This window comes from Anguilla rostrata, chromosome 14 (genome assembly GCF_018555375.3).
Source record: "Anguilla rostrata isolate EN2019 chromosome 14, ASM1855537v3, whole genome shotgun sequence".
Lineage (NCBI taxonomy): Eukaryota > Metazoa > Chordata > Actinopteri > Anguilliformes > Anguillidae > Anguilla > Anguilla rostrata.
The window spans coordinates 31,610,107-31,635,769 of record NC_057946.1 but is presented as its reverse complement, the minus strand read 5'-3'; the positions used below and the strand labels follow the sequence as shown (position 1 = coordinate 31,635,769).

At 39.4% G+C, this 25,663-nt stretch overlaps 2 protein-coding genes and 2 long non-coding RNA genes across 9 annotated transcripts in view; 2 read left to right on the top strand and 2 right to left on the bottom strand.

The window, feature by feature from the left end:
• LOC135239107 (butyrophilin subfamily 2 member A2-like) overlaps window positions 1-6,241 on the bottom strand; it is a 48,134-nt gene extending 41,893 nt beyond the window's left edge. For both annotated transcript variants that reach the window (XM_064307544.1, XM_064307545.1), the window contains exons 1-6: window positions 5,348-6,241; window positions 4,633-4,974; window positions 4,068-4,415; window positions 1,636-1,767; window positions 552-647; window positions 292-384 (exon numbers count right to left, since the gene is read on the bottom strand). In XM_064307544.1, the coding sequence (XP_064163614.1) occupies window positions 292-384; window positions 552-647; window positions 1,636-1,767; window positions 4,068-4,415; window positions 4,633-4,974; window positions 5,348-5,414 (1,078 nt within the window). In that variant the 5' untranslated portion in view covers window positions 5,415-6,241. The remainder of the gene's footprint in view (window positions 1-291; window positions 385-551; window positions 648-1,635; window positions 1,768-4,067; window positions 4,416-4,632; window positions 4,975-5,347) is intronic.
• A 1,865-nt stretch (window positions 6,242-8,106) lies between these two features.
• Window positions 8,107-11,451, top strand: LOC135239194 (uncharacterized). 2 transcript variants are annotated; one of them, XR_010325301.1, is made up of 4 exons: window positions 8,107-8,173; window positions 9,403-9,475; window positions 10,009-10,077; window positions 10,674-11,451. It is a non-coding gene; the product is annotated as an uncharacterized LOC135239194 (long non-coding RNA). The 2 variants fall into 2 exon arrangements; XR_010325300.1 differs by lacking the exon at window positions 8,107-8,173 and adding an exon at window positions 8,189-8,370.
• LOC135239195 (uncharacterized) lies at window positions 9,742-14,669 on the bottom strand. The gene is made up of 3 exons (XR_010325302.1): window positions 14,533-14,669; window positions 12,263-12,363; window positions 9,742-10,140 (listed from the first exon to the last, which is right to left on the bottom strand). It is a non-coding gene; the product is annotated as an uncharacterized LOC135239195 (long non-coding RNA).
• LOC135239192 (B-cell CLL/lymphoma 7 protein family member A-like) lies at window positions 14,644-25,481 on the top strand. 4 transcript variants are annotated; one of them, XM_064307705.1, is made up of 6 exons: window positions 14,644-14,783; window positions 19,673-19,754; window positions 20,056-20,152; window positions 20,378-20,521; window positions 21,478-21,581; window positions 22,543-25,481. In XM_064307705.1, the coding sequence occupies exons 1-6, from the start codon at window positions 14,692-14,694 to the stop codon at window positions 22,615-22,617; spliced, it is 594 nt and encodes a 197-aa protein (XP_064163775.1). In that variant the 5' UTR covers window positions 14,644-14,691; the 3' UTR covers window positions 22,618-25,481. The 4 variants fall into 4 exon arrangements, with proteins under 4 accessions (XP_064163775.1, XP_064163774.1, XP_064163772.1 ...); XM_064307704.1 differs by having other exon boundaries at window positions 22,540-25,481; XM_064307702.1 differs by having other exon boundaries at window positions 20,378-20,554.
• The last annotated feature ends 182 nt before the right edge of the window (window positions 25,482-25,663 follow it).

The window sequence follows — 25,663 nt, the reverse complement described above, 5'->3', positions numbered from 1 at the left end:
GGGTCTACCTAAAAGTTTTTGCATTAATTAGCAGTTTACAGGAGAACCATGTGACCCTCTTACAACCACAGTAAATAGTATGTTCTCTTCTCAAAAGTAACCAGAAATAAGCATATAAGTGCCTTAATTAAAAAAAAATTCTTCCCAGACGACCATGCCCCAGACCCCCCTGGCATTTACGTGGCCTCCCCAGGTTCAAAATCACACCTACGCCTCTGTGTCACACTGTATATGCACATAGAATCTTGCGATATTGGAGGCAAAATATTGAATTATAAAATCAATACATACCCTCCCATATGTATTTAGGTGGAATCACCCAAAATAAAATTTGGATCCTCATGAAATTTATAGCACTGCCAACAAAAGCCTCTCCGACAGAGCCTGAAAAACAAATATGACAACAAAATATAATCATTGAAAAAGCGTAACTCTATTTTATGTTTTAATCCCCTAATAGTAACAATAACTAATTGTACATTTAAAATTAAGGAGGGAATTGGGCATGGAAAACATAAATATAAACAAAAGTAAAAAGGGGGAAGACTTACCTTCAATATAACCCCATATGGCGAATGCGATGGATATCAGGATACATGGAACTGAGACTTGAAGGCAATATAGCAACATTGCCCTGTTGCTTTTATCTAAGAAGGAAAATGCAGTTGTCACACACGTGTCCTTGCCGACATTATTTGAGTTGTGGAAATATTATTTTATTAGTCATGTACAGGAAAATAACAGCCTTGATATTTGTCAGAGGAATTCCCTAAAATATTAAATGTATTTTATAGCCTGCCGTGCCACATTGTTTACATTCTCATCCAATACCCAGAGTCATTTGATCAGAACTGGATCATAATTTACAGTAGGGCTTAAAATGAAAAATTCACCCTAATAATAAAAAATGTATCTAACTGTCTTTGGATGATAACGTAAAACACCCAGAGATTGTGCACGTCTAATGCACTATTTGACAAGATTGTGCTACTAAGATTTTAAAAAATTGTACGTCAGTAAAACATTCATATTAAACATTCATAACATCAAATGTGTTTGTGTATACTCAGTCATTTCCATTATTCTCCTGCCTCAAGCACCCATAATTCATTGCAGAGTTTTTTAAATGTCTGTGTGATATCGGTGGAATGCTTGATGGGAAATGTATGAAAATACTTGTAAAATTATGAAATTTTCAGCTCTAATCCATCAGATTACTACCAGACCTCTGTAAAATACACATCTGTTTTGGATTCAAATACTGTTCTACGCTTGACTGATCTTGTCTGGTGAACTGGAACCAATGAAATACTCTCAAAAAGTGCAAACCCCCACCTTCTGGTCATACTGGCAGGCTCCATTACACCAGGCAAGATCAATACATCACAGAAAAGTATTTGAATCCAAAACAAATATGTATTTGATCCAGGTCTGCTACCAAAATAAGAGTAAGTAATATATGGATTTAACTTGGAATTTTATGTCAGTATTTCATTACACATTAAGAGTGAAATTGTGTGCAGTGAATTATCAGTGCTCTAACCAAAGACCCCGTAATTGAAACCTGGTGTGAAACAAAGTGTTAAATAATTGGCCAGTAAATAGAAATAGGAGAAAAAATTGAAACACACATACCTTTTCTGAAGCTATATGACATATAATGACCTTTCTCGATTATACACCGAAGAGCAGGAATGCAGCTTAAAACTGCAAAAACTGCAGCAGCGATGGTTAAAACCAGGACCCACATATGTAAGGAGGAAAACCCTATGACAGAGATTTCAATTAATCAAAGACTGAACATAAGATCATGTGGTAGCACTGCTGGATCAGGCATGATTTGGTCCTGTTTCCCCCTCCTCTAGAAGGAAATTATGTTTTTACAACCTTTTTCTTGCTGCCAGTTTTTTTCTTTGTATTTTTGTGTGCAGATAAGCTAAACTCAAAGACTCGCTCTTTCGATGTGTGCTCCCAGTCTCTGCCCCAAACTGCGGAGAGGAACACACCTTTAAGCACCTGGGCTGATTAGCTAATGCAACCCAGGTGCGTGTGCTCTCTGTACCAGCTGCCATTACCGAGTCCAGTTCACTGCCAAACTGAATGCAACACATAGATTTAACATCTGACGCAAAAATTTTAATAATATATTAGTATTTTAGTGTTAGACATTAAGGAGATTATGTTTTTACAACCTTTTTAGTAGTAACCTCATAACCAACCAATATGGGGCCAACAGGCATCGCTATCTCCATTCTGTCTGCATTACACCACTTTAGAAATTACAATGTTATTAAGCATTAAACAATTCATAATTGTTAATAAATAATAATAACATATGATTAGGAAGTTTAAAAGAGACAGATGGCATTCATTTAAAAGAGCTTTGTTCATTTAACAGATTCTCTTGTCCAGAGTGGCTTACAGTGTAGGAGAAACAGACCTGTATTTACCTGATTAATATGAACAATAGTGTCAGACCTGGCCAACTACACCAGTGAGTAAAGATACAACAGTGAGTAAAGATACACCACCGAGTAAAGATACAACAGAGAGTAAAGATACAACAGGGAGTAAAGATACAACAGTGAGTAAAGATACACCACCGAGTAAAGATACAACAGAGAGTAAAGATACAACAGGGAGTAAAGATACGCCACCAAGTAAAAATACAACAGTGAGTAAAGATGCAACAGTGAGTAAAGATCCACCACTGAGTAAAGATACAACAGTGAGTAAAGATCCACCACTGAGTAAAGATACAACAGTGAGTAAAGATACACCACCGAGTAAAGATACAACAGAGAGTAAAGATGCGCCACCGAGTAAATACACAACAGTGAGTAAAGTTACACCACCCAGTAAAAATACAACAGTGAATAAAGATACACCACCAAGTAAAGATTCACCACCAAGTAAAAATACAACAGTGAGTAAAGATCCACCACTGAGTCAAGAGACACCATCAATTAAAGATACAACAGTGAGTAAAGATGCACCACCGAGTAAAGATACAACAGTGAGTGAAGATACACCACCAAGTATAAATACACAGTGAGTAAAGACACAACAGTGAGTAAAGATACACCACCGTGTAAAGATCCAACAATGAGTAAAGATACAATACTGAGTAAAGACCCACCACTGAGTAAAGATACAACAATGAGTAAAGATATAACTGAGTAAAGATCCACCACTGAGTAAAGATACAACAGTGAGTAAAGATCCATCACTGGGTAAATATACACCACTAAGTGAAAATACAACAGTAAGTAAAAATACACCACAGAGTAAAGATACAACAATCAGTAAAGATACAACAGTGAGTAAAGACATAACATCACTAAACCACCTGTGCAAGTAAACTATGCTAACCAAGAGCCAAAGGATTATCTCTGAATTGGAGCTAATTTTCCCAGTAACATTAAACTGTAAGATGGACATACGAGGACAAAGATCTGAAAGATTGCATATAAGAACTGGTAGCACGGCCTAAATCAAAATAATTTTGGCCTGATTGGTGTAAGGGGGGCATTTAAAAGATCTTCATTAGTCCTGAGGCCAGGACTTAATCACATGTTAAACAATAATAAAATCTAACTGAAAATTATTTAATGTAGGAGTCTTAACTGGTAGATCTGATGAAAACACCCGCACATGCTGAAGTGTCCTTAAGCCCAGACTGAATCATGAAAAAAAGAAATGCTCTTATAACAGACTTCAGACAGAAGTATAGGCCTATGATTTTATAACTTAAAAATTAGCATACATATGTACAAGAACATTACTTTGTGAAGATTTTGTATTTTTGATACACTGGATTTATGGATTAAAATGACTGACATTTGCATAGATTCATCGCCTGACTCAGCTGTTTTAATAATTAATATCTGAATGTTAGACATTAGTGACAAAACATACTTGAAGATAAAATGTTGTCTTTCACAACATTAATATATCATTTTTTTTAAATCCTTATTTCAAAATGAAAACACTACACTCTCCGTGTTTTCCCCTTATCTGGTAAATGTACATTTTGGAGTGAATTTGTGTGAGGTCATGTTACTTACCAAGTTCTCGTAGCCATACCGTTGCGATGACTGATTCTCTGTCTGTATGGACTTTACACATGAATTCTCCTTTATCTTCTGTTTTTACATTCCTCAGTTTCAGAGAGAAGTTTCCTTTGGGAATCTCCTCAGTGAAGAACACAGCACGCCCCCTGAATCTCTCATGCTGTGACTCTGGTCTGTTCTCCCCCTCAAAAAACAGCAGCACCAGGATTTCCCCATCTGTCTTCATCCACTCTACTTGTAACTCTTTGAGAGGAACATGGGTGTCCACTGAGCAGTTCAGAATCACATCCTCATCAGCATATGCAAATACTGGCACGTCTGCACCTGTCACAACCAGCCGTTCTGAAAAATACAAGTTACATTTTTCATTTGTATTTCATTTTTACAGGGTGTGGTATATTCTACCTTCACACTGACTATTTTTCATAGTAACTGAAAATTCAGCTTGTTTTCCAACAAATTTCATGCAAAAAAGATGCTTACTTTTCAAATATGTAACCACAACAAACAACAAAGCTGTCTGAACCTGCATCGGGACAAGTGGGCTGGGGGTACCTACCAATATCTATTTTCACCTCTGTTTCATTGGACTCGTGAACAGTATGAACTACGCACTTGTACAGTCCTTTGTCTTCACTAGTTACACTCCTAAGCAGCAGAGAGAAGTTTCCTTTGGAGATTTCTTCAGAAAAAAAATCGGCCCTGCCGCTGTAAGCTGGGCTCTGTGATTCTGGCCTACTCTCTCCTTCCTGGAACAGATGCACCAGGGTTGCAGAATCCTCCCTCATCCACTGCACCTCCAGCTCGTGCAGAGGTAGTGGGGTATCCACAGAGCAGGGCAACGTTACAGACGCCCCCAACTGGACAACTAGGGGCATAGCAGGACCCCAAACTGCAAATCCTGGAACGGAAGATACGTTTGAAAGTCCTTCACAATACGTGCAAAACGTATAAAAATCCTGTGGCATCCGTTTTATTTAATGAATAAATTATAATACCAGATCTAAACTAGAAAGCAAATGGAGTCAAAATCATACAGCAATAAAATCAGTATATTGGTAAACACAAACATAATTAAAAACGAAACTGAGTTATTACGGTAATAATTATGTAGCAATCAAAATGATTTTAATTCCATAGGCTAATATTGAAACTATACGCACAGATGCTTCATGCGGAAATCCGAAAAATTGCTTTTAAATGTCATATATGACTTTTTTTTCGTTTAAACACCAGCTGTTGCCGTAGGCTACTACTGAGAAAAGTCAATTTACCTTCAGTCCTGATAGCGCAGAACAACGACAGAAACCAACAGAAAACTCTCATCTTGATTTTCATCATGAGGTCTACGAAAGTCTGTAGGCTACAAACTTTGTGTGACTATGCGAATACTCGAAAAACGTAAAGTAGGCTACTGAAAAGAAATTATGAAAACGCTGCTTACTCATACACGTTCTAACAACGCACGATAAAAAATATGTTTTTACTTTTACTTTCACTTCCATGGCTACCGCGCCTTTACCACATTTATTGCAACAGCGCCCTCTAAAGTGCATAAAAATACTTGCATGTAAAATTATTAACTGTCTCAAGACGTGTTAATGTAGGATGTAAATAGATGCGTGCGCCTGTGGTTGAGAACGAGGCGGTCACTTCGTACAACATCACGCGACGAAGCCGCGAATTAAATAAATGACGTGACTCAGGTCTATTGAACTTGTGACAGACAACAGCTGCTGAGCTTTTGTTATTTGATCATGACACAACGCCTCACTGCTATATGTGTATATGGATTACATCTTAATCTGATTAACTTCATTAAGTAATGATTCATTCATTTCTTGTTACCACAAAAAAGCCAACTGATAGAATGTGATCCTCTAGTTCCACAAAAGTTACTCTAGTTTGGCAAAAAAAAAAAGATCTGATGCATCAGCAAAACCATGCATGCATAATATTACCATTACACTATCAGGAAATGGGTATTGCAAGTTACTCAGGTGCTGAGTTTTTCAACCGTTTTCTTACATAAAATGTTTTGAATGGCATAAATACAAACAGTACTTATCCTTTCCCCATTTCACCCCAGTTCAGAATACCTAAATGCATCTGTAAGCATGTCCCATTACTGCAATATCCCAATTCTGGTCACTTTAAAAAAAAAAAAAAAATTTTAAAAAGGAAAAAATTAAAGTTACAATCTCGAAGATTTCAGTTTCGTTCTCTTTGGCGGTACCAATGGCGAGAAGCGGTACTTGCAGGTGTGTTTTTGGACCTCATTTCCCATAGATCCAACCGGATCCAACCAGTGTCACCTGTGTGATGTCAGTGAGTTGGCACCTGGGCCACGCCAACTATTACACTTATTTACTGAATAAAAAATGGTTGTTATAAAAGTAACGTTATGTACATACTCATTCGTTGTCTAACATTAGGCTAACTTAAGCTGTCTTTACACTGCCGAGCCGGGTTAAAATGCTGTAGCAGACCTGGGGTAGAATTAGTGATGATCAATTTCCACAAATGTTCTTTATCCACCTTTTTCCCGGTATGAACATCTTTACACTGCAGAGAAGAATTTGCGGGATTCGCTGTGGCTCATGCAATTATGTATCTCGTGCATCATCATCGTGAATGATTGTTGTGTGATATTTTTGAAACTGCCGCCTTGTTTCTGGTTTTGCTTGCTAAACTGTTCGAGAATAAAACTGAGCTGGGTGTTAAATTAGCAATCAGAATAAGAAGAATAAAACAAAAACAAAGGAGATTTCATCAAAAAAGGGCATCAAGGCTAAAGGAACATATGAGGAAGCGTAACAAAATAATAACAACGCGAATCCATACTGCCGTATTCTTTTATTTCATTTTCTCCGGCTTGACATCTTTACACAGAAATCAGACCCAGCTCTGCTCCACCTATACCCTGGCTTATATATTGATAAACCTGATGGCAATATAAATAACGGTAACGTTAAGGCCAGTTAAAGTAATAATCTTGAAAATTTTCATTAAAATAAATGTCTTTTCAGTCACTATCTATCGCTGCATTGAGTAACACAATGGTGATTGAGCCTATTTTTAATTTATTCTATTATTATTATAATTCATGATTAAAAAACTTGGTGTCTGTGGCGACATTCCCGGGAAAAAATCACAAGCGGCGCACAGTTAGTGATGTGTTTTTCATCACCAATCAGTGGTTGGTCCACCAGAGAGGGTAGGCGGAACTAACGCAACAGGCTCGCTCTTCAACTCACTTGTGTGTGAGCGGCGTCGCCACAGACACCCAGTTCTTTAATCATAAATAATAATAATAATAATAATAATAATAATATAAATCAATATAATAATAGGCTCAATCACCATTGTGTTACCTAATTCAGCGATAGATAGTGACTTAACAGACATTTATTTTAATGAAAATGTTCAAGATTATTATTTAAATCAAAATATATTCTGCTTACCCCACGACCCTGCTCAGGATAAGCGGGTAAAGATAATGGTTGGATGCACCTTCTGCTTTAAGTTATGTTTTAATCCTTTTGAAGAGTAGATTTTTTGGTCTACTTTTTGTCTAGTCAGTGTTCTAGAACTCCATTGCTTTCAAATAATAGTAGTGATTGCTACATCAGCATTTGAATGTTCAGTTAAGAATCACATATGTGTCATCTCGCACCTCAAAGGGTTAAAGGAGAGCCTGAAACCGCGGGAGAGCCGTGAGGGTTACAGATGGAGATGGGGTCACAGTACAGAGGGTGCCACGGTGGGAGTCGAACCCCCAGCTGCATGGTCGGTAAAGGGGTTACATTAGGTTCACTACTACAAGAAAGATATAGAGGCTCTGGAAAAATTTCAAAGAAGAGCAACACAATTAATTATTGGTATGAAAGATAAAATATATGAGGAAAGACATAAGATGCTTAACCTTTTCAAGAGAATTATTACAGAGAGTAGTCAATATGTGGAATAGCCTGCCAGGTCATGTAGTAGAGGCAGAAACTCTGGGGATTTTCAAGACTAGGCTCGATACAGTGTGATCATCTTGCCCCTTGAGCCTTATTTTTTGGCCTGTTGGCTAGGTTTACAGGTGCATGCATACTGTAAGTATCCTTTGGAATTATTGCTGACATTTGGTACACTTCCTACATGCCTGATACTTTAATATTACTCAATATTATTCAAATTCCTTCAAATCCAAGAGAATGTTATGCATGCGTTAATGCAATGTTGTCATATTTAGCTAAATGTTGACCATCTTTGTTAATTTCTGTAACATAGGTGTGCAGAAAAAAGAAAAGTAAGTACAAACTACCTGTAGTAAATACATTAGCCTAAATGATGAGTACATTTATCTGTTATAAATACTTTTAAACATATTCTACGATTTTTTCCGCAATTTTTATTTATTTATTTATTTATTTTGTTATTGCAGTATTTCAGATTATACTATGTGAAAACTTTCATGTTTAAAAATGGGAACAATGTTCTGCTCTTTATGGAGTTGGCTGCCAAAATGTTTTGTGATTGTAAATTGAGATTTGCAAATAGAAGTCAAACTGAAAATATAAAATGAAAATTTGTGACTAGAATGTATTGAGGTGTAAATGTAAAACTTGACTTGTGTATGTAATTATTTAATCTGTACATGTTTCATGCACTTTTTGTGCATGTGGAACTAATTTCACGAGTGTGCGCTCTATTCTCTACACTTTGGCAGTGTGGTTGCACTTACACTGAACCCTAACTATAATTTGGAATTTGGAATCACAATGGTGCAAATCTAGGTCACGATGTAACAATTAAATCCGGAATTCTCAGAGACAATGTTTTCAAATTAAAAGTTCACGTGCTTCCAATCAACGGCAAGAATACATTGGTGTTCTTTAGCAGCATCCATCTGTGGGTGTTACCTTTGATTAAACAGAAACACCAAACTAATTAATTTATTACATTTTGAACATGTTACATTGTTCATATGAACGCAAAGTGAATGTTTTTGGCGAAAATGGAAATCTGTATTTCAAAAAATAAATTGCCTTCTCTGAAATTATCCAAAACATTTTATGAAATATGTGCAGATCAAAAAATTACATATACAATCCAGCTTTTACATTAACGTCTCTCCAAATATATGTGCAAATTGCAGTAATGACAAAATGTTTTGGCAGTTATCTAACTCCATAGCTCCCCATAGTGTATTTTTAAGCTGAGCTGAATAAAATTAAGTGATAATGTAAAACCTTCTAAATTAGTGGTATTAATTGTGACCCAATCTCTAAATTCCTTTCACTGTTTGTTGTAACATTGACATATGATTTTTACTTACAAGAGGAGACTTGATGTGCGTTGGCCAGAGGTGCCAAACACAAGGCCAATCTCCAACATCATCTCAGCAAAAGCAGGTGTGTTAAGGTGTGCTGAGGCACTTAAAAGAGGATTTTTCTTTCTTAAAATGACCATGTAAACTCCTAATGTTGTTTTAGCTGCTACCAGATATTCTTGTTTGAAGCTTTGAAAGAAGAGCAATGAAGATTCTGACTGACCAGGACAGCTTGTAGTGCAGTACTTCTGTAGTTTTGTGAATATGGTTTAGCCACTAGCCTCTTGGCGCTGCCAAAAAGAATAAATGACAGTATTTTTTACATTTATTTTCAAGGAGAGCAGTCAGTTCACCCTCTTTTGTCACTTTATTCAGACAGTGTGGCAGCAGAGTGGGGTACAGACAGATATCAAATTTCAATTGATTTATGGATTCACATGAAAACAAATCCTGTGACACTGACTCGAATCAAAGTGTACATGCGTGCATCTCTTTCAGCATTTCAACTCTTCTATAAAGTTCTTGTGTAGCTTTCCAACTTTCCAACAGTTATCACATGTAATTGATGTATTTCACGTATAATTTCACTGTTGTTTCTTTTTGTACACGACACAGGATGCTGACGAGATGGTACCTCTCTCTCCACCTGAGCAGAATACAGCACACAGACAGGAGGTATTTTCTGTGAGTCAGTCTGTCCACGAGGGAAGATTTCTGCAGTCCTCAAGATGACAAATTGCACAGTATCTAGTGTAGAAACATAGAGAAGAAGTTAAATTTGTAAAGCATTCTGGAAGATATGGTACATAGACCAGATGTTATTTTTTCCATACAGCAGTGTCGGCCATTTTAGGTCACTTAGTATTTTTGGAATGGGACAGAGGGGTGAAAAAACCATGAATAGGTCTCTTAAACGAGAGAATGATCCCAAGCAAACTTCAAAATCAACCAAGAAGCAGTTAACAGACTGAAAAATGTAACTAACTGCCTAACTGAACAAACTGAAACTTAAATGTCTCCAGGCTTGAACTCGATTGAAAAATTCAAATCAGTTTGAATGAAGGCAGTCCATAGGAGCAGAAGAAAGGTGTGAATGTTTTTTTTTTGTAAATAAATTAGAGATGTGAGAAAGGTGTTGGTGGATACTATTGAATCCACTACAGTTGGGATTTGAGTTAGCACCAGACTTTCATACTGTCATCCTGTTTATCCACATCACATAGTTTCATCATCTGAGTTCTTGTGTAATGATACTCATTTTTATCTCTGTGGTTTTACAGGAAACAGATGACGGTCTCAGTGAGGTGTAGAGGATCCTTGTTGTCTACATAAGTCTTTCAAGGCCAGATTCTGCTGTCTGGTTTAGCAGTTCTCTTTTTGGAACTCAGTTTTGGAATGTTCCTGCTCACTTATACGAGATTCGTCCAGAATCTTTGAAAGAATGCTGGAGAGAAGCCAGCAAACAGGACCAAGACAGCTGCTCGACAAGCAGGTTTCGGACAAAACACATTTTGTCATGGATTACCATCGACACTGTCCCACATCGGGAGTTACATCGGGAGTAACAGTGTTGACAAAGACCAGACATAATGAAAACTTTATATTAAAAAGTATATTCAAAATTTAAATTGTGTATATCAAAGGGGTGCTGAAGGTAATTTAGGATATACTGGAGGATTGTGCAAATAAAATGCATCTTAATGGCAACTGCACAAACATCTGTACAGAACGTTCAGCAGAATAGCTGAAACTCTTCTGTTTCACAGTCAGACATAATCATAGCTGCAATTTCAATTTGTAAGCAGCTTGGCTAACATTAGGCCTGCAGGAACAGGCAGTGTGGTAACAGTCAGACTTGCGCCTGAATGACAGCAGCTCCCAGAATGCACCGAGGCCTGTCAGACTCGCACCTAGAAGACTGCAGCTCCCAGCATGCACCAAGGCCTGTCAGACTTGCACCTGAAGAACTGCAGCTCCCAGCATGCACCGAGGCTCAGTCCATTCTCATCTCCCTTCAGTTCTAATCCATGAACATAAAGGAGTGGCCTTTACATGAAAGGGGAAATGATATAGACAACTGTATCTGTCAGCCTACCCCACCCTATTCCCTCTCGCTTCTCTCTTTCCCTTCCTCCATTCTCCCTCCCTTCCTCTCTTTCTCTCTCTGTCTCCCTCTATCTTTCTCCTGCTCTCCTTCTCTCTGTCCTGAACTGTGGCCTTCATTAAAAAGCTGAGTGGAGGTTATTGAGGGGAATATGCTGGACGTGAGACATTATTCCTCCTTATCTCACAAATACAATCACAGTACCAACACAGGCTGCCTCTGTGCCCAGCATGTTAAAAGCTTAAAACTAATAATAATTCTTTAGCTATCAGGCTCCAAGCCTGAAATGTCTATCCCAATTCACACACACAGCAGAAAAGTTTGGTCCGTAAAGTCGAATTGCGTCAAAAAGCACTCCCTTTGCTCTCCTTTGAGTAACTCTATTTCTGAACGTAGGATCGTTTTCTTTTCTTTTCTTTTTTGTCATGCAGGGGAGACTTGTGACTCAAATATATCGAATCTACAAACATTAAAGCCAGGGCTGGGTTTGAAAACCACGCCTACCTTTCGTTATGTTTACAGTGTTTCATTACCAAGAGTAATAGTTCATACCTTAATTTATATGCTTGGCTAGCCAACACTATCTAACCATCCCCCGTTTGTTTGTAGAACACAAGGCTCATCATCATGGATGTTTTTAAATAAATGCTGACAAAAAAATTTTAGTTGCACATAATATAAATGAAAGATGCTAAATATTTAATTGATGAGTAGTCAATACAGTACATAACTTAAGGTATGATCTTACCCAAAAATCCAACATACCTGACACAAAATGACAACCGCAAATTTTTTTGCCTGGATTCCAGTTGTTTCTGCGAATTGCAGCGATCCATTTGCTTCTCTTTTCTTTAGCTTTCGGCAGTCTGTAAAAAGACAGCTCCGATTTATTGTTGAATCTATTTGTACAGTCAATTGCACAACAGCTCTTTCCCATTTTAGATGTGTTTTGTGTTTTTGCAGCATTCAAGCTGAACGATAATGCTGCCACTCAGTAGTCTTTCTGCCACTCAGTGGGTGTAACCGCATTGACTTCCTCTTGCTGTGACGTCATGTGCATACCCTCTATAATGGCCACTCCCACAACGCCTATACAGGAAAACCGCAGGCTCCTGACCCACCAGAGGGGTCTCTCTAGAGCAGTGATCTTCATCTCTGGTCTTGGCGGGCCGCAGGGTCTGCTGCCTTCTGTTTTCACCAATACCAGAAACTGATTCAGACCCAAGAAACCAGGACCATGCGCTAATCAGTTTACTTGCCTACTACTGAATATATACGTTGCATACAATTTGTATGCAACTTATATACTCAATAGTAGGCAAGTGAGCTGATTCGACTCATGGCACAGCGAGTTAACTGTTATCGACTGCTTTATCAATCAATTAAGTGCTGAGTAAGAACAAAAACCAGCGAATCCTGCGGCTCTCCAGGATGAGGAATGAAGATCACCGCCCTGAGGGGAGAGATTAATCCCCGTTGACTTACGTCAAAGTCATTTATAACGCACTGAACTTGAACCAGATATCACCTCTGACATTGGGAATGAATGGACCTTGTCTGCCTTGGATCATTTTCAAACCTTTGAAGCATAAAAACCAGTTCTTCCTTTTACAAATTCATTTCTTATTCAAATGATTTTGCTCGAAGGTACCACTGGTTTCCACTGGTTGTACCAACCGTTATGAGATATGGTTTGAATAAGAAATTAACACTTGTCAAAGGCAGAACTTTGTGTTCTAAACTATGTTGTACTTGCTGTGTTTTGTTGAAAATCAGCAACACTCTCATCCATTTTAATGGAGAATCTGTTTTAATGGTTTAAATACAAGAATACTAGTCTGATGAGCTCCATTCATTCCCAGTGGCTCAGTCAGACAATGGTACAGTTTGGATTTGACTGGAACATATCTGGAGACCCCTTTGGTCTGGGGCTGTTTTACATGGTTTGAACAAGGCCCCTTAGTTCCAGTGAAGGCAAATCTTGATGCTACAGCATACGATCACATTCTAGATGATTCTGTGCTTCCCCAACAGTTTGTTTCAGCATGACAATGGCTCCTGGGCACACAGCGAGGTCAATGCAGAAATGGTTTTATTGAGAAAGGTGTCGAAAAACTTGACTGGCCTGCACAGAGCACTGACCTCAACCCCATCCAACACCTTTGGGATCAACTGGCAAGCCAACTGCAAGCCAGGCCTAATCACCCAATCAGTGCTCGACTGCACTAATGCTCTTCTGGTTGAATGGAAGCAAATCCCTGCAGCAATGCTCCAACATCTAGCATAAAGCCTTTCCAGAAGAGTGGTGGTTGTTATAGCAGCAAAGGGTGAACCAAATCCATATTAATGCCCATAACTTTGGATCACATGTTGGATGTCAAATGTTGGAATGTGACATGGACAGATTTTCAAACACAAAAAAGTATTTGAGCAAGAGGTGCACAGGTGTGCCTGAAATGTGCACTATACAGGTGTGTCTGAGGTGTACAGGTGTGCCTGAAATGTGCACTGTACAGGTGTGTCTGAGGCTGTTTTAGGTGGCTAGAAGTACAGGGCAATCCTGGCTGCAATCACAGTAAATGTTTGCATCTCTCGTTCTTGGATTCTGAATAATCATATTTTTATAATATGAAATTAGCATTTTTTTTAAATAAGTGTTTGCCCTGAATTGTTCCCAATATTCAGATAATAAAATTAACACTTCACTATACGTTTATAAAATTATGGTTTTTAATACACTAGGTTTGCTCAGACTCATTAAAACAAACACGAAATGTCTAGTTTGTCATTTAATTATGAATTCTACATTGGGGTAGGCCAGTTATTGATTGTGCAAAGTTTGAAACTTGCGTGCTTGTGAGTTTCATGAAAAATCTGAATTCACTTAATATATGAATTCCTGAAAAATAGGCAACTACATCTACGATTAGTTCCCGAACTGCATTTTTGCGTCCCGCCTGTGTACTTTAACGTATCACACCAAGTTTCAGTGGGTAGACAATACAACTTTGAAGCCTTTGTCGTGGCGTCTGTACCGTATTGTAGCTCAGTACGTAACGAAGCCGCGGCTTCGCCGTGCTGTGCAGCTGTGCTTGGCGCAGGCGCGCTCCCTCCTCTCGCAGCTCCACATTGAGTGTTTGCATTGTGTCTGAACTGCCGGCGAGCTTTAAAGAAATATTATACCAACAGCAGCAATGTCGGGCAGGTCGGTCCGCGCGGAGACCCGGAGCAGAGCGAAAGATGACATCAAGCGGGTTATGGCCGCTATTGAGAAAGTACGGAAATGGTAAGAGAGTAGAAAAAGGCGTGAATCGTTACCTAATAGCAGAAAGACCCGCTTGTGGGGGAGGAGAGACGGAGCGAGAGAGAACGAGAAGAAAGAATCAAACGAAAGAAGGGTCATCTTGAATTGAATTTGGTCGGATTGTACCGTCTGCACAGGTGTGCTGAAGCGCTCGCGCGTCGTGTACCGCGCATCCCGAACGATTCCAAACCGAACGGTTTCCGTAGTTTTATTATGGATTTTTCCATTAAGATTTAATGTGGGTTGAACCCCAGAAGCCATTTCGTTGCAGTCGCACGAAGCCTTTGCTGTCTTCAGCCTGGTGAAATGCCGGGTGGACTGCCGAGTCTTTCCGGATACTAGCAGGGCAAAAATCGCAATATAATCTACACTTTGTAACTATATAACGACTTGAGTCGTTGAGCTCTTATAGTTTTATACAGTCTCGGGGTTTTAAATTTAGCGCTTAGAGTCGCTCTTTAGTTCACATAGATGTAGTGTGCGGAGGGGGCTGGGAGAGGGAAGTAGGCTCGTGCATGGCTGAGCATGCAATACGACTCGGACTGAAAAATATACGCTATTGCATTGGTTTAGTTACGAAGCAGAGCCGAAAATGATTGGTATTTTCGGTGGTTATTTTAATTGGAATCTCAACTATTGCTCGTGTAGGCTAGCTACTAGGCGTTTGTGAATATTAGTGTTTTTTTTTTTTTTTGTGTGTACTTGAAAAATAAGCCATGCATCAAATCCGGGGTTGCCGTATGAATTCACTAAGCTTTACTGTGCGTGTATGCATTTTAAACATTTATTTTAATGTATGATAATATTCCTATATTATATTTAATGTGTTATTGACGTTTCTGAATTTGGTCGATCAGCACCGTATAATCTAGCCAGAAAGGCGAAACTATCTACACCTTTAAATAACCTTCGAAATTAAAAAACCCCTGCACTTTGTTACGCTGGGTTTATTTCTGTTTTTGAATACAATAACATGGAACACCCATAAAGCTATAACCTCGGAGAAGTTCTGTTGCACGTGTTTGAGAGACCCATGCTGAAAGTTTGCCGAAGCAAATAGAACTTTGTCCTCGTTCATCCATTTTTGTTGCTTTTTCAAACGTATTCCTTCCTAGTAGAGTTTTCATCGGGGTAGCTTACAGTTATACCGCCCCTACAAACGGGAATGCACATCTAGTGTTTATGTACAGTAAACCTACTCCCAAGTGTTTCTGTATCGAAGTCAATTAAACATGTATCCTTTGATGTAATGGTTTGGACACAATTCCAACCAATTTTATAGGAGTTTCCCTCAAAGCTGATTAGCATATTTCCTGCAACCTAGTGTCCCCATTGGTCGCAGCATAATGACACTTACATGTGCACGGAAAACATTTACGTGTTACACGCAATAAACACGTCAAGGCCCTTCAAGTAACACTGCCAGTGTGCTCTGCATCGCATGACAGGACATATTTTTTTTCCAAAATCCAATTTGGGGTCACATCGTGTAATTGAGAATATAAATAGAATGACAGTTTTGAAATACATAATGAGGTTGATGGGAAACTATGTAAGGTTACACAGATAATTGGGGTGACAGAAATGGATTTGGTTTGGAGTTCAGGTGAGGGGGTGGTGTGGAATAGTCACAGTCAATAGCACGTATGTACTTATGTGCATGAGCAGCTGTGCTTATTGGTTAAAAACACCGTTATTGAGGCCTTCGGACGCGGTTCTATGACCGCTGTCAGCGGGAAGGCTGGAGGGATATTTGTCAAATGGTTACAGATTCTCGCTGCTTGTGTGGCTGATTTGTCTTTCTTTTATCCCTTAAGCTTTTTAGTACTGTATGCTGTATCTCAGGAGTTCCCAAACTGGGCCGCGAGTACAATGGCAGAGCGTTATTACATTACATTTATTTGGCAGACGCTTTTATCCAAAGCGAAGTACAATAATTGCATACCGAAGGTCACTGGAACAACTACTGTGTTATTGTGTTCGAGAGGGTTTGTGGGTGCTTACATACAACTGGTCCTGGAAACCCCTATTGTAAACGGCATAAATTACCTGCTGGTGATTACTTAGCAACTTAATAATAATAATAATAATAATAATAATAATGATACAATGCCATGGGAGACCTCTGTAGCACGTAGGTTATATCTAATAAAAGCTACATATTTGTGGGTAACTCCCTACTTTTTATACTTGCTATTCAAATGCATTAATTAGGGGGAAAGAAATTAAGAGTAATGTGAACCGCGCACGCGGCACGCGCTCGGCTGGACTTGCCGTTAATTCAGGAGCGGACACGAATTGACCTGTAACACCTGCTGAGTTCCTCGTGTGAACATGGCAGCCGCGGCTTTTGTAATCTCCCCAAATTTTTTAGAAAACAATGCGTCTATATTTTGCCTTCGTAATTGCAATAGATTAAATTAATTCTAATTAATTAAAAAAATTAATTCCCATTTTTGGCAGGGTCTAGTGTCGATCCAGCAAGCGATAGATTAATTTCGGTGACGTATTTTGTTGTTAGGCTTTGGAATCAAAACACTTTAACCCCTGATCATTTGTCATTGCTATTTACAGTTGTTTCTCTTAGAATTTCCCTCTGGGACAATGATTTTATTGATATAGCTGGGTGAAAACAGGTTAGCTGTGTAGTGGTATTGATTGTTTGTGATACTAATTGTTATTAACTCCTTTTTAATTTTAAATGGGTCTTCTGTACCTTATTGGTGATTCCTGGTTTTACTCAATTTAATTGCTGTCCACTCTGCTGAGTGGCTCTGGATAAGAGCATCCAAGTAATTGTGTAATATAATGAAGCCAAAAACTTGCAATATTTCACTACTAAATGGATGAGATCAGCCTTGCTACTTGGTTAAACACTGTGATATTTGTGCCAAAACTGTTAAGCCGTTCTACTTTAAATGTAATTGTATTTTGAGGTAATTGCTGAACAACATGTTGTAATGTGTTTATGGGCTTTGCAAATATACTTGGGCCTGTGGGACTGAACATACTTGGAATTGGTCATGTCCTGGTAATACCCTGTGTAGCTGGGTGTACTGTATCTATGTTTGTATAGCTGGCTTTATTGTAAATGATGCATAATAAAGGCAGAGTAACTCTCCAATGTATTACATTACAGGAATTTAGCTCTTATCCAGACCAACTTACACTACATTTTTTGTAGCATCCATTTATACAGCTGGATATATACTGAAGCAATGCAAGTTAAACTCAAGGGTACAACGGCAGTGTGCAACCCCCGGGGTCGAACGTATGAACTTTAGATTACAAGAGCAGTTTTTTACCCATTATACTACACTGCCACCACTATACCACAATGTAGGTCAGTAGCCAGGACCATGATGGTGGCTGCAAGTCTTATGTGCTGGCTGTATTTAAAATGTAGGCCCATGTATTTGAGACTTAATGCACATGTAAATATAAAATACATTGGGGGCATGTTCAGGATTCATAAAGTGGTTTGATTGACACACTTTGTTCGAGATGGAACTAATTTCTCAGTGGTGAAATTCTGGAAACTCATGGAAAAAAATTCAATATATGTACATATAATATAAAATGGAATCAACAGTTATTTACGCAACATGTCGCAGTACTTGACAGACACAAAACTGCAAGCCGATAAGTTTGTTGTTATTCTTCAGGAAGACGTTTTGTATTGGACGCTAATATTGGAAGCCGTAGGCTGTGTTAGCTGAGCTGACCATTTAATATGAGTTTTAATATAATATTTAGTTTAAGCGCCCGTCTGCCACACTGTACTCCAGTGATGCCATGCGCCAGGGTCGGTTTTGTCACGGGCATCTGCTTTGGCACGGCTCGGGCACCACCGGGTAGAGTGCAGTGCCAGGCTGAACCGCTGTGCCAGGCTGGATTGTTGCCCGGCACAAACAATAGAATGCACCCTCTGTGTCTAGACTGCCCGGCCGGGCTGCCCGATGCTCTCTCTGCCCCGTGGGTTGATTTTGGCTGGGCGGGTGAGGTGTGGGGGGTGGAGTGGGTTGGGTTGGTGGGGGTTGATGTCTGTCGAAAAAAGTGTTTGTGCTTCTCCAAAATTAGTGTGACCTGCTGGTTTATAGTTGGAGAAATGGAGCACTTGTGACTTTGAGTTTTTGGATTTTTGGATTGTAGTTTGTGCCACTGTACAAGTATAACAACATGGGCTGTGTGTGCATGTGCATGCAATGAAACAATTTTACTAGAGAAATTTCTTACATATTTCTTTGCTCTTTGGCTGTTAATTAAATTCAAAGGGAAGTAATTAATGCTATTTGCATCTCTGAAGACAGGTATTTAAAAACAGGTCAAATCCAAACGATAAATAACATCAAGTTTTGTGTTATAATATTTAAGTGTTGTAATATACATAAATAATTACTTTGAGGTCCTGAGATGATGATGACTAAATAAATTCAGTCTATTATTATTTATGTCTATTTCTGCAGTTTATTGTGCAGTTGCCTGTTGTAAAATGTGTGGTCATATGCAAATAAAAAGAATTATGAATAAGTGCATTGTATATAAGAAAATATTTTTCGTGGGAAGGGCTTTAGAGTGAGAGGGTAAGAAAAAGATGCTGTTTTTGAAAGTTTATGTAGATTCAAAAAAATGTGGAAGCTTTCCTGCAGTACGTACAAACTGGAGCAGTTTGGTAACGGAAAAGGGCTATTGCCGTCTTGCAGCAAGAATATGACTGCTTCTCAAAGTAACTGTGTGAATTATGTTTTATATTTACACTTAGACATTTTGCAGATACTTTTATCCAGAGCGTCCTGCTCACTGGAATATAAAGATATTTTAATGTGCATTTACACTCTTCCTCTTGGCGTTTTTTGGGTACGTTTTCACAGGGAGAAAAAATGGGTGACAGTGGGGGACACGTCCCTACGGATCTACAAGTGGGTCCCCATGACCGAGCCCAAGTCCGATGATGTGAGTTTCCCTAAGTTTTCCCTCCTTTTTCCTCAGTTATGTTTTTTGCATTATTTATTATGATATTTCCAAATCATTTTGAGGTGATGTTATTTTCTTGGCATTCTTATGGCTGTGGGTTTAGATAATGGTGGTGTTCTTTGGCTCTCTCTCTCTATCTCTCTTTGTCTGTGGGTTGACTTAATGGTGGTGTTCTTTGTATCTCTCTCTCTTTCTCTCTCTATGTCTGTGGGTTGACTTGATGTTGCTGTTCTTTGTCTCTCTCCGTGGGTTGAGTTAAGGTGTTCCTTATCTATTACAGAAGAACAAGAACAAGAAAAAAGGAAAGGATGAGAAGTATGGGTCAGAGGTCACGACCCCAGAGAACAGCTCCTCTCCTGGAATGATGGACATGCATGGTGAGCCCATTTGATTGGCTCCTTTGTTTCTATGCCAACTATCAAGCTCAAGGAAATGGCCTCATTTGTAACCATTCATATGTGATGTTTATTAGTAAGTTCATTCATTCAGGCAGGTGGTTATTGTCAGTTGTACTGAACCTTTCTTGGGGAAAAGTTTCCGTTTCGCTAGCTCCGTTTTTTGTCCGCTGTTTTATCTGGCCTGCGTCTCCCCGTCTCTCTCAGATGACAACAGCAACCAGAGCTCCATCGCCGACTCCTCGCCGGTCAAACAGGAGACCAGCCGCAGCACCAGCCCCGCCCCCGAGCCCATGGCCGTCTCCCAGAGCGACAGTAGCGAGGCCAAGAGTGAACACAGCCAGTCCCCTAGTAAGGATCAGCAGGGCACAGACAGCAAGGGAGGTCAGTCGAAATTCAGCCAGGCTGAAAATGACGTCATCCACGGGTGGCATCGTTCGCTACAGGGGGCCGGAGTTACGACCCCGGTTTCAGAGACCTGTGGCCGGTGTAGAGTGAGTTTCGGTCCAGGTGTGGCCCAGCGACCCTCAGGGTAGCCTACTGTGGCCTACTGACTTCCATTCCTCACAGTACTATGGTTTTCTTACGCCTAGGCCAGTGTTAACCAACTCTGTTCTTGGAGATCTACCATCCTGTGTTTTCATTTCAACCCTAATTTGGCACAACTGACTCTACTGAATTTGCTTTGTTAGTGTTAATGTGAAAATCTGCAGGACAGTAGTTCTCCAGGAACAGGGTTGGTTACTACTGATCTAGGCCTTTTTCTTTGTCTGTTGCATTTCTTATCTGTACCACAATGTGGTGCTAAAGGGGATCCACTTAAGTTGCTGTGAAATACTGTAGTTGATATTTGTGGTGTGCTAATGTTCCTATATTTTTAAAGATAATTGACAAATTTTGCAGGTTAAATTAAATTTCACATGACTTGGATGTGTCTCTTTAAAAATGTAAACCTTTCTACCCTATCTATGTACCAGGGTCCTAAAAATGTATTGATCAATTGATTCATTTATGATGCAACAGGAAATGAAACTGTTATCTCACATAGGCTACATATTTTATGTGTAGGGAAATTACAACCAGCTGAATTTAAAAAAATCTGCTATACCAATATGGACACAACTGACTGGCTTTCTAGAAAACTACTACCAAGCATAGTAAATTAATTCAAGACACAACTTTTTCTTGGAATGTTAAACTAATTCTGTAATATCTGTGGGGTTTTTCCGGTGTTGAATTTCACAAAGTTCAAGATGTGTTTCTGTGAGAGAATTTTTTGACAGCTGTGCAATTTACTATTTCTTTAGGCAAGAGTCACCCATCTTCAGAGTCCTCCGTATCCAGCATAAGCAAGAAAGACCAATCCTCGGGGGAGAAAGAACTGTCCTCAGAAACTGCTATAACCACTCAGGTGCGGCCTGCTAGCCCCTTCACACAGACCACCTGAAGAGTCATACACCCACATGCTAGCCCCTTCACACAGACCACCTGAAGAGTCATACACCCACCTGCTAGCCCCTTCACACAGACCACCTGAAGAGTCATACACCCACATGCTAGCCCCTTCACACAGACCACCTGAAGTTATACACCCACCTGCTAGTCCCTTCACACAGACCACCTTAAGAGTCATACACCCACCTGCTAGCCCCGTCACACAGACCACCTGAAGAGTCATACACCCACCTGCTAGCCCCTTCACACAGACCACCTGAAGAGTCATACACCCACATGCTAGCCCCTTCACACAGACCACCTGAAGATTCATACACCCACCTGTTAGCCCCTTCACACAGACCACCTTAAGAGTCATACGCCCACCTGCTAGCCCCTTCACACAGACCACCATTAGAGTCACAGTTGCCCTTTAAACATGTTGTCAGACACAATAGCCTCACTGGTTGACTTGTGCTCCTTTGTCAGCCAGGCTTGCTATAATCCATATTGCAAAGGCTAATTGGGCTGATGTAATAAAGGTGGCCATGAAAGCTGGTACTGGTAGATTTGTCCACATGGTAAGGGAAAAAAAAGGATGTGGTTGGCATGGCACTGACCATAGTGTGGCCTTTTAGACCTCAAGGGATCCCATGTTATTTTCACTTCCTATTAAAAAACACATACTTCTTTGGAGCTTCCGATGATTAATGATGTTTACATTACATTACAATGTAATGTAATTAATGATGTTTAACTATAAACTGTCAGAGCTTTCCTAAAAACATCCTAAGAACACTTTCAGCACGGAGAAATGAGTGTCGTATTTACTTGCTTGAGATTCTTGGATATTCCAGCCATATGTTTTTTTCTGTTGGGGTTAAAGGACAAGCATCTCAGTGCTTGTTTTTTTTTTCTTCTTCTTTCTTTTTAAGCAGGAACTAGAAGGTGGGGCCCCTCCCTGTAAGAAGGGCAAACTGGATTCCCCCTCCCAAGACTTTGAGGAGAGTTAAATTTCACCGCATCCAGTTCAAATCTCTCTTACACCTCTATCGATCTCATCACCTACGCCCCAATACCTCTGCACTGACTCCCCATTCGGGGGGGATGGGGCGGACAGCTTCACTTTCAGCTGAGCCTGGCTCATGCCCACCACCACCACCATCCCCACCCCCCCGCCCCACATCCCCGGTAGCCCAGCAAAGTTCTGCCTAACCCCGGCCTTTTCCCAGCCTATCAGAGGAGGATGGGGGAGGGGCTTTGGCGCCACGGCTATCTGCGACACCGAAAAAAACAACACTGAAGAACTGCACCTGTGAAACACACCTGTGAAGGTCCCCGCTACCCTTTCCTTTTTTTGGGTTTTCTCCCCCCCCCCCCTCCCTTCAGTTCCTGTTTAAAAGCGGTTTAGTTTTTTTCTCAGGAGGGTCATCGCACTGTTGTAGTAATGTCCAAGTGGTTACTGATGGTTCTGCTGCTGTAAAGATATTGTTATAATAGTCTTGAAAATCTTTTTGAAATCCCTCTTTATTTAACAAATAGGAACAGCGATGAGTATTTTAATGAATGGTACAGGTCACATTGTTTCTTTTCTTTTTTCCTCTCTATTACTGTAAAGAACGTAGCCCGTAAGATAGGTCCTGCTTGGTCATGTGACTTGTTACCAAATCAATAAGCTCTCATTCGTTTTTACTTTTGTCATCATTTTAAAGTGCCCTATCTTCATTTGCTGTATTTTGTTTGACAAGTTCAGCCAAGCAGTAACTGTTCAGTAATCAACTTTAGGTCGTTCAACTTTTCAAAAAGTTAATAAATTTAAAAATACAGGTTACAGTTGCAGCAGCAACAGAAAATAAGAGGAAAGAAATCATTTTTTGTTCTTTTGGATGTAATTTTAATTTGTTACAATGTAATTATTGTCTGCCTCAAGGTGTTGAGCATTATGTAAAGCATAGAAAGCATTATATAAAACTGACTGCGTCTGAGCAAAGAGAAACTCTGCATTCTGACTGAAAATCACTTCCGTCAATGTACATAACGATGGCCAAAACCGGCACTTGGAACAATAGTTTATATGTTACGATATATATACATATAGACCAGTGCAGAGCCTTGTGCTGCGATGGGCTCAGTATCAGTAGGTTTCAATGTTCTAAGTGTCAGAGCCAAGGCAGATTGCTTTTCTGAGTATATGCACTGTGTACTGGTTTTGTTACCACAATACAGGACATGTACTTGAGAATTTCAGCCCAGACCTGGGTCAGATACATATTTGTTTTGGATTCAAATACTTTTCTGTGCTCTATTGACCTTGCCTAGTATAATTGAGCCTGCCAATATGACCAGAAGGTGGGGTTTGCAGTTTTTGAGAGTATTTAATTGGTTCCAATACACCAAACAAGATCAGTAAAGCATAGTAAAGTATTTGAATCCAAAACAAATATGTATTTGACCCAGTTCTGTTTCAGCCGTATGAATCTGTGCAGATTGGGCTCTTTGCTGAAACACGGCTGAGGGGACATTCATCGCACGTGGCCCGAGTTTCGTTTAAACTGAAACTGAAAGCCTGCACGTGCTTCCCTTTCAGAAGTATGCTCATCTTACTTAGGGTGTTGTGTTTGTGTTCTGTTGTTTAACAGTGTTTTTGCATTGGGTTGTCCCTTACAGTGGGGGACCCCAGTGCCCCCAGACCCTCCCCCCCCCCCCCGCCTTGAGAACCCGAGAGGCCTGTTCCAATTTGTCACAAAACTGTGCTATGCAAAATGGCACACGCTGATTTGCTTTTTAAGTAAATCTTAATGTCCTAGTAAGCAAAATATTTTTAAATGTTTTTTTTTTAAATAAATTTTGTTATAAATCATAAAACACTATTGCCAATTATAAAGCTAAGCTTGCATTATTAGTACAACCATCTTTGTCTTAACGGCTACTTGGTGGTGAGAGATTCAGATTTGGTACTGTTGTGTAGGCCTGAGAGATTCTGACTTTTTGAATGATTGTTTTTGTTGAATTTTTTTTTTTCTTTTGAAGGAACAGAAATACTGAATGGAATGCCATTATCCAGTGTCACAGATTGCATAGCACTACACAGGTTTGCACAGGTGTTTAGCAGGAGAAGAGTCATGTGATGATCTGCTGGTGGCTAGGCCAGATCTGGGACAGAGTAGGCTGCACGTCCATCAGCCACTTTTTTCAGTGGAGCCCTGATGACAAAAGGAAAAAACTGTCTACCGGACAAAAGCTAAAGGTTCCAAGAGATAAAATTACATATCAAATTAACTTTTAAAAAAATGTAAAATAAATAAATAATAAAATAAAAATTAATAATATAATCTCATGCTGGTGGCACAGCTTCAGCAGCGACCAGCTGAAAAATGATGCAAGTCCCTGTGTAGTGGGTCTCTGTGACACTCCTGGATGTATTTTAATGGGGGGGGGGCATCAAAACTAGAACGTCTCATTTTATTATATTGGGTTATAATTTGGACCTGGTAAGATGGCTCTGCAAATACCTCATCCATAGTCCAGCGGTGCTAGCACCTGTACACCACGTATCGATTTATAAACCATGATGTTCTCTCAGCTTGAAATAAAATATAGGATATTTTGATTTCCATTCCACCGTTGTAGCAAAGTAGGCTATTGCCTTTATCTGTTTACCTTCGATAATTTGAGACTATTGCAAGATGAAAAAAAAACAAGGACTATAAAATATATTTTTGGGACCATATTTTTCTTTTTCTTTTTTTCCAGCATTCAATAGTGTTGTCATGTACAGAAGTTTGTTTTACTTATTTATTCCATCAGTAGTGTTTGGTTTTATCATGTCCAATGGATTTTTTTAAATAATAAAAGTCTACAAAGTACTTATAAAGAATCATTTTTTTCACTATATCACTAAACCAGATGTATTTTGAGCGACCTATTGACAAATTCACCATTCAGAAGTGTTCTGTTTATACCAAAAAAAATTACAGGCTTCTCCAAAAGCAGTCAAATATATGCAGCTTAAAAGATGTGTTCTCACATGATCCATAACAGTAAACTGTGTGACAAGTG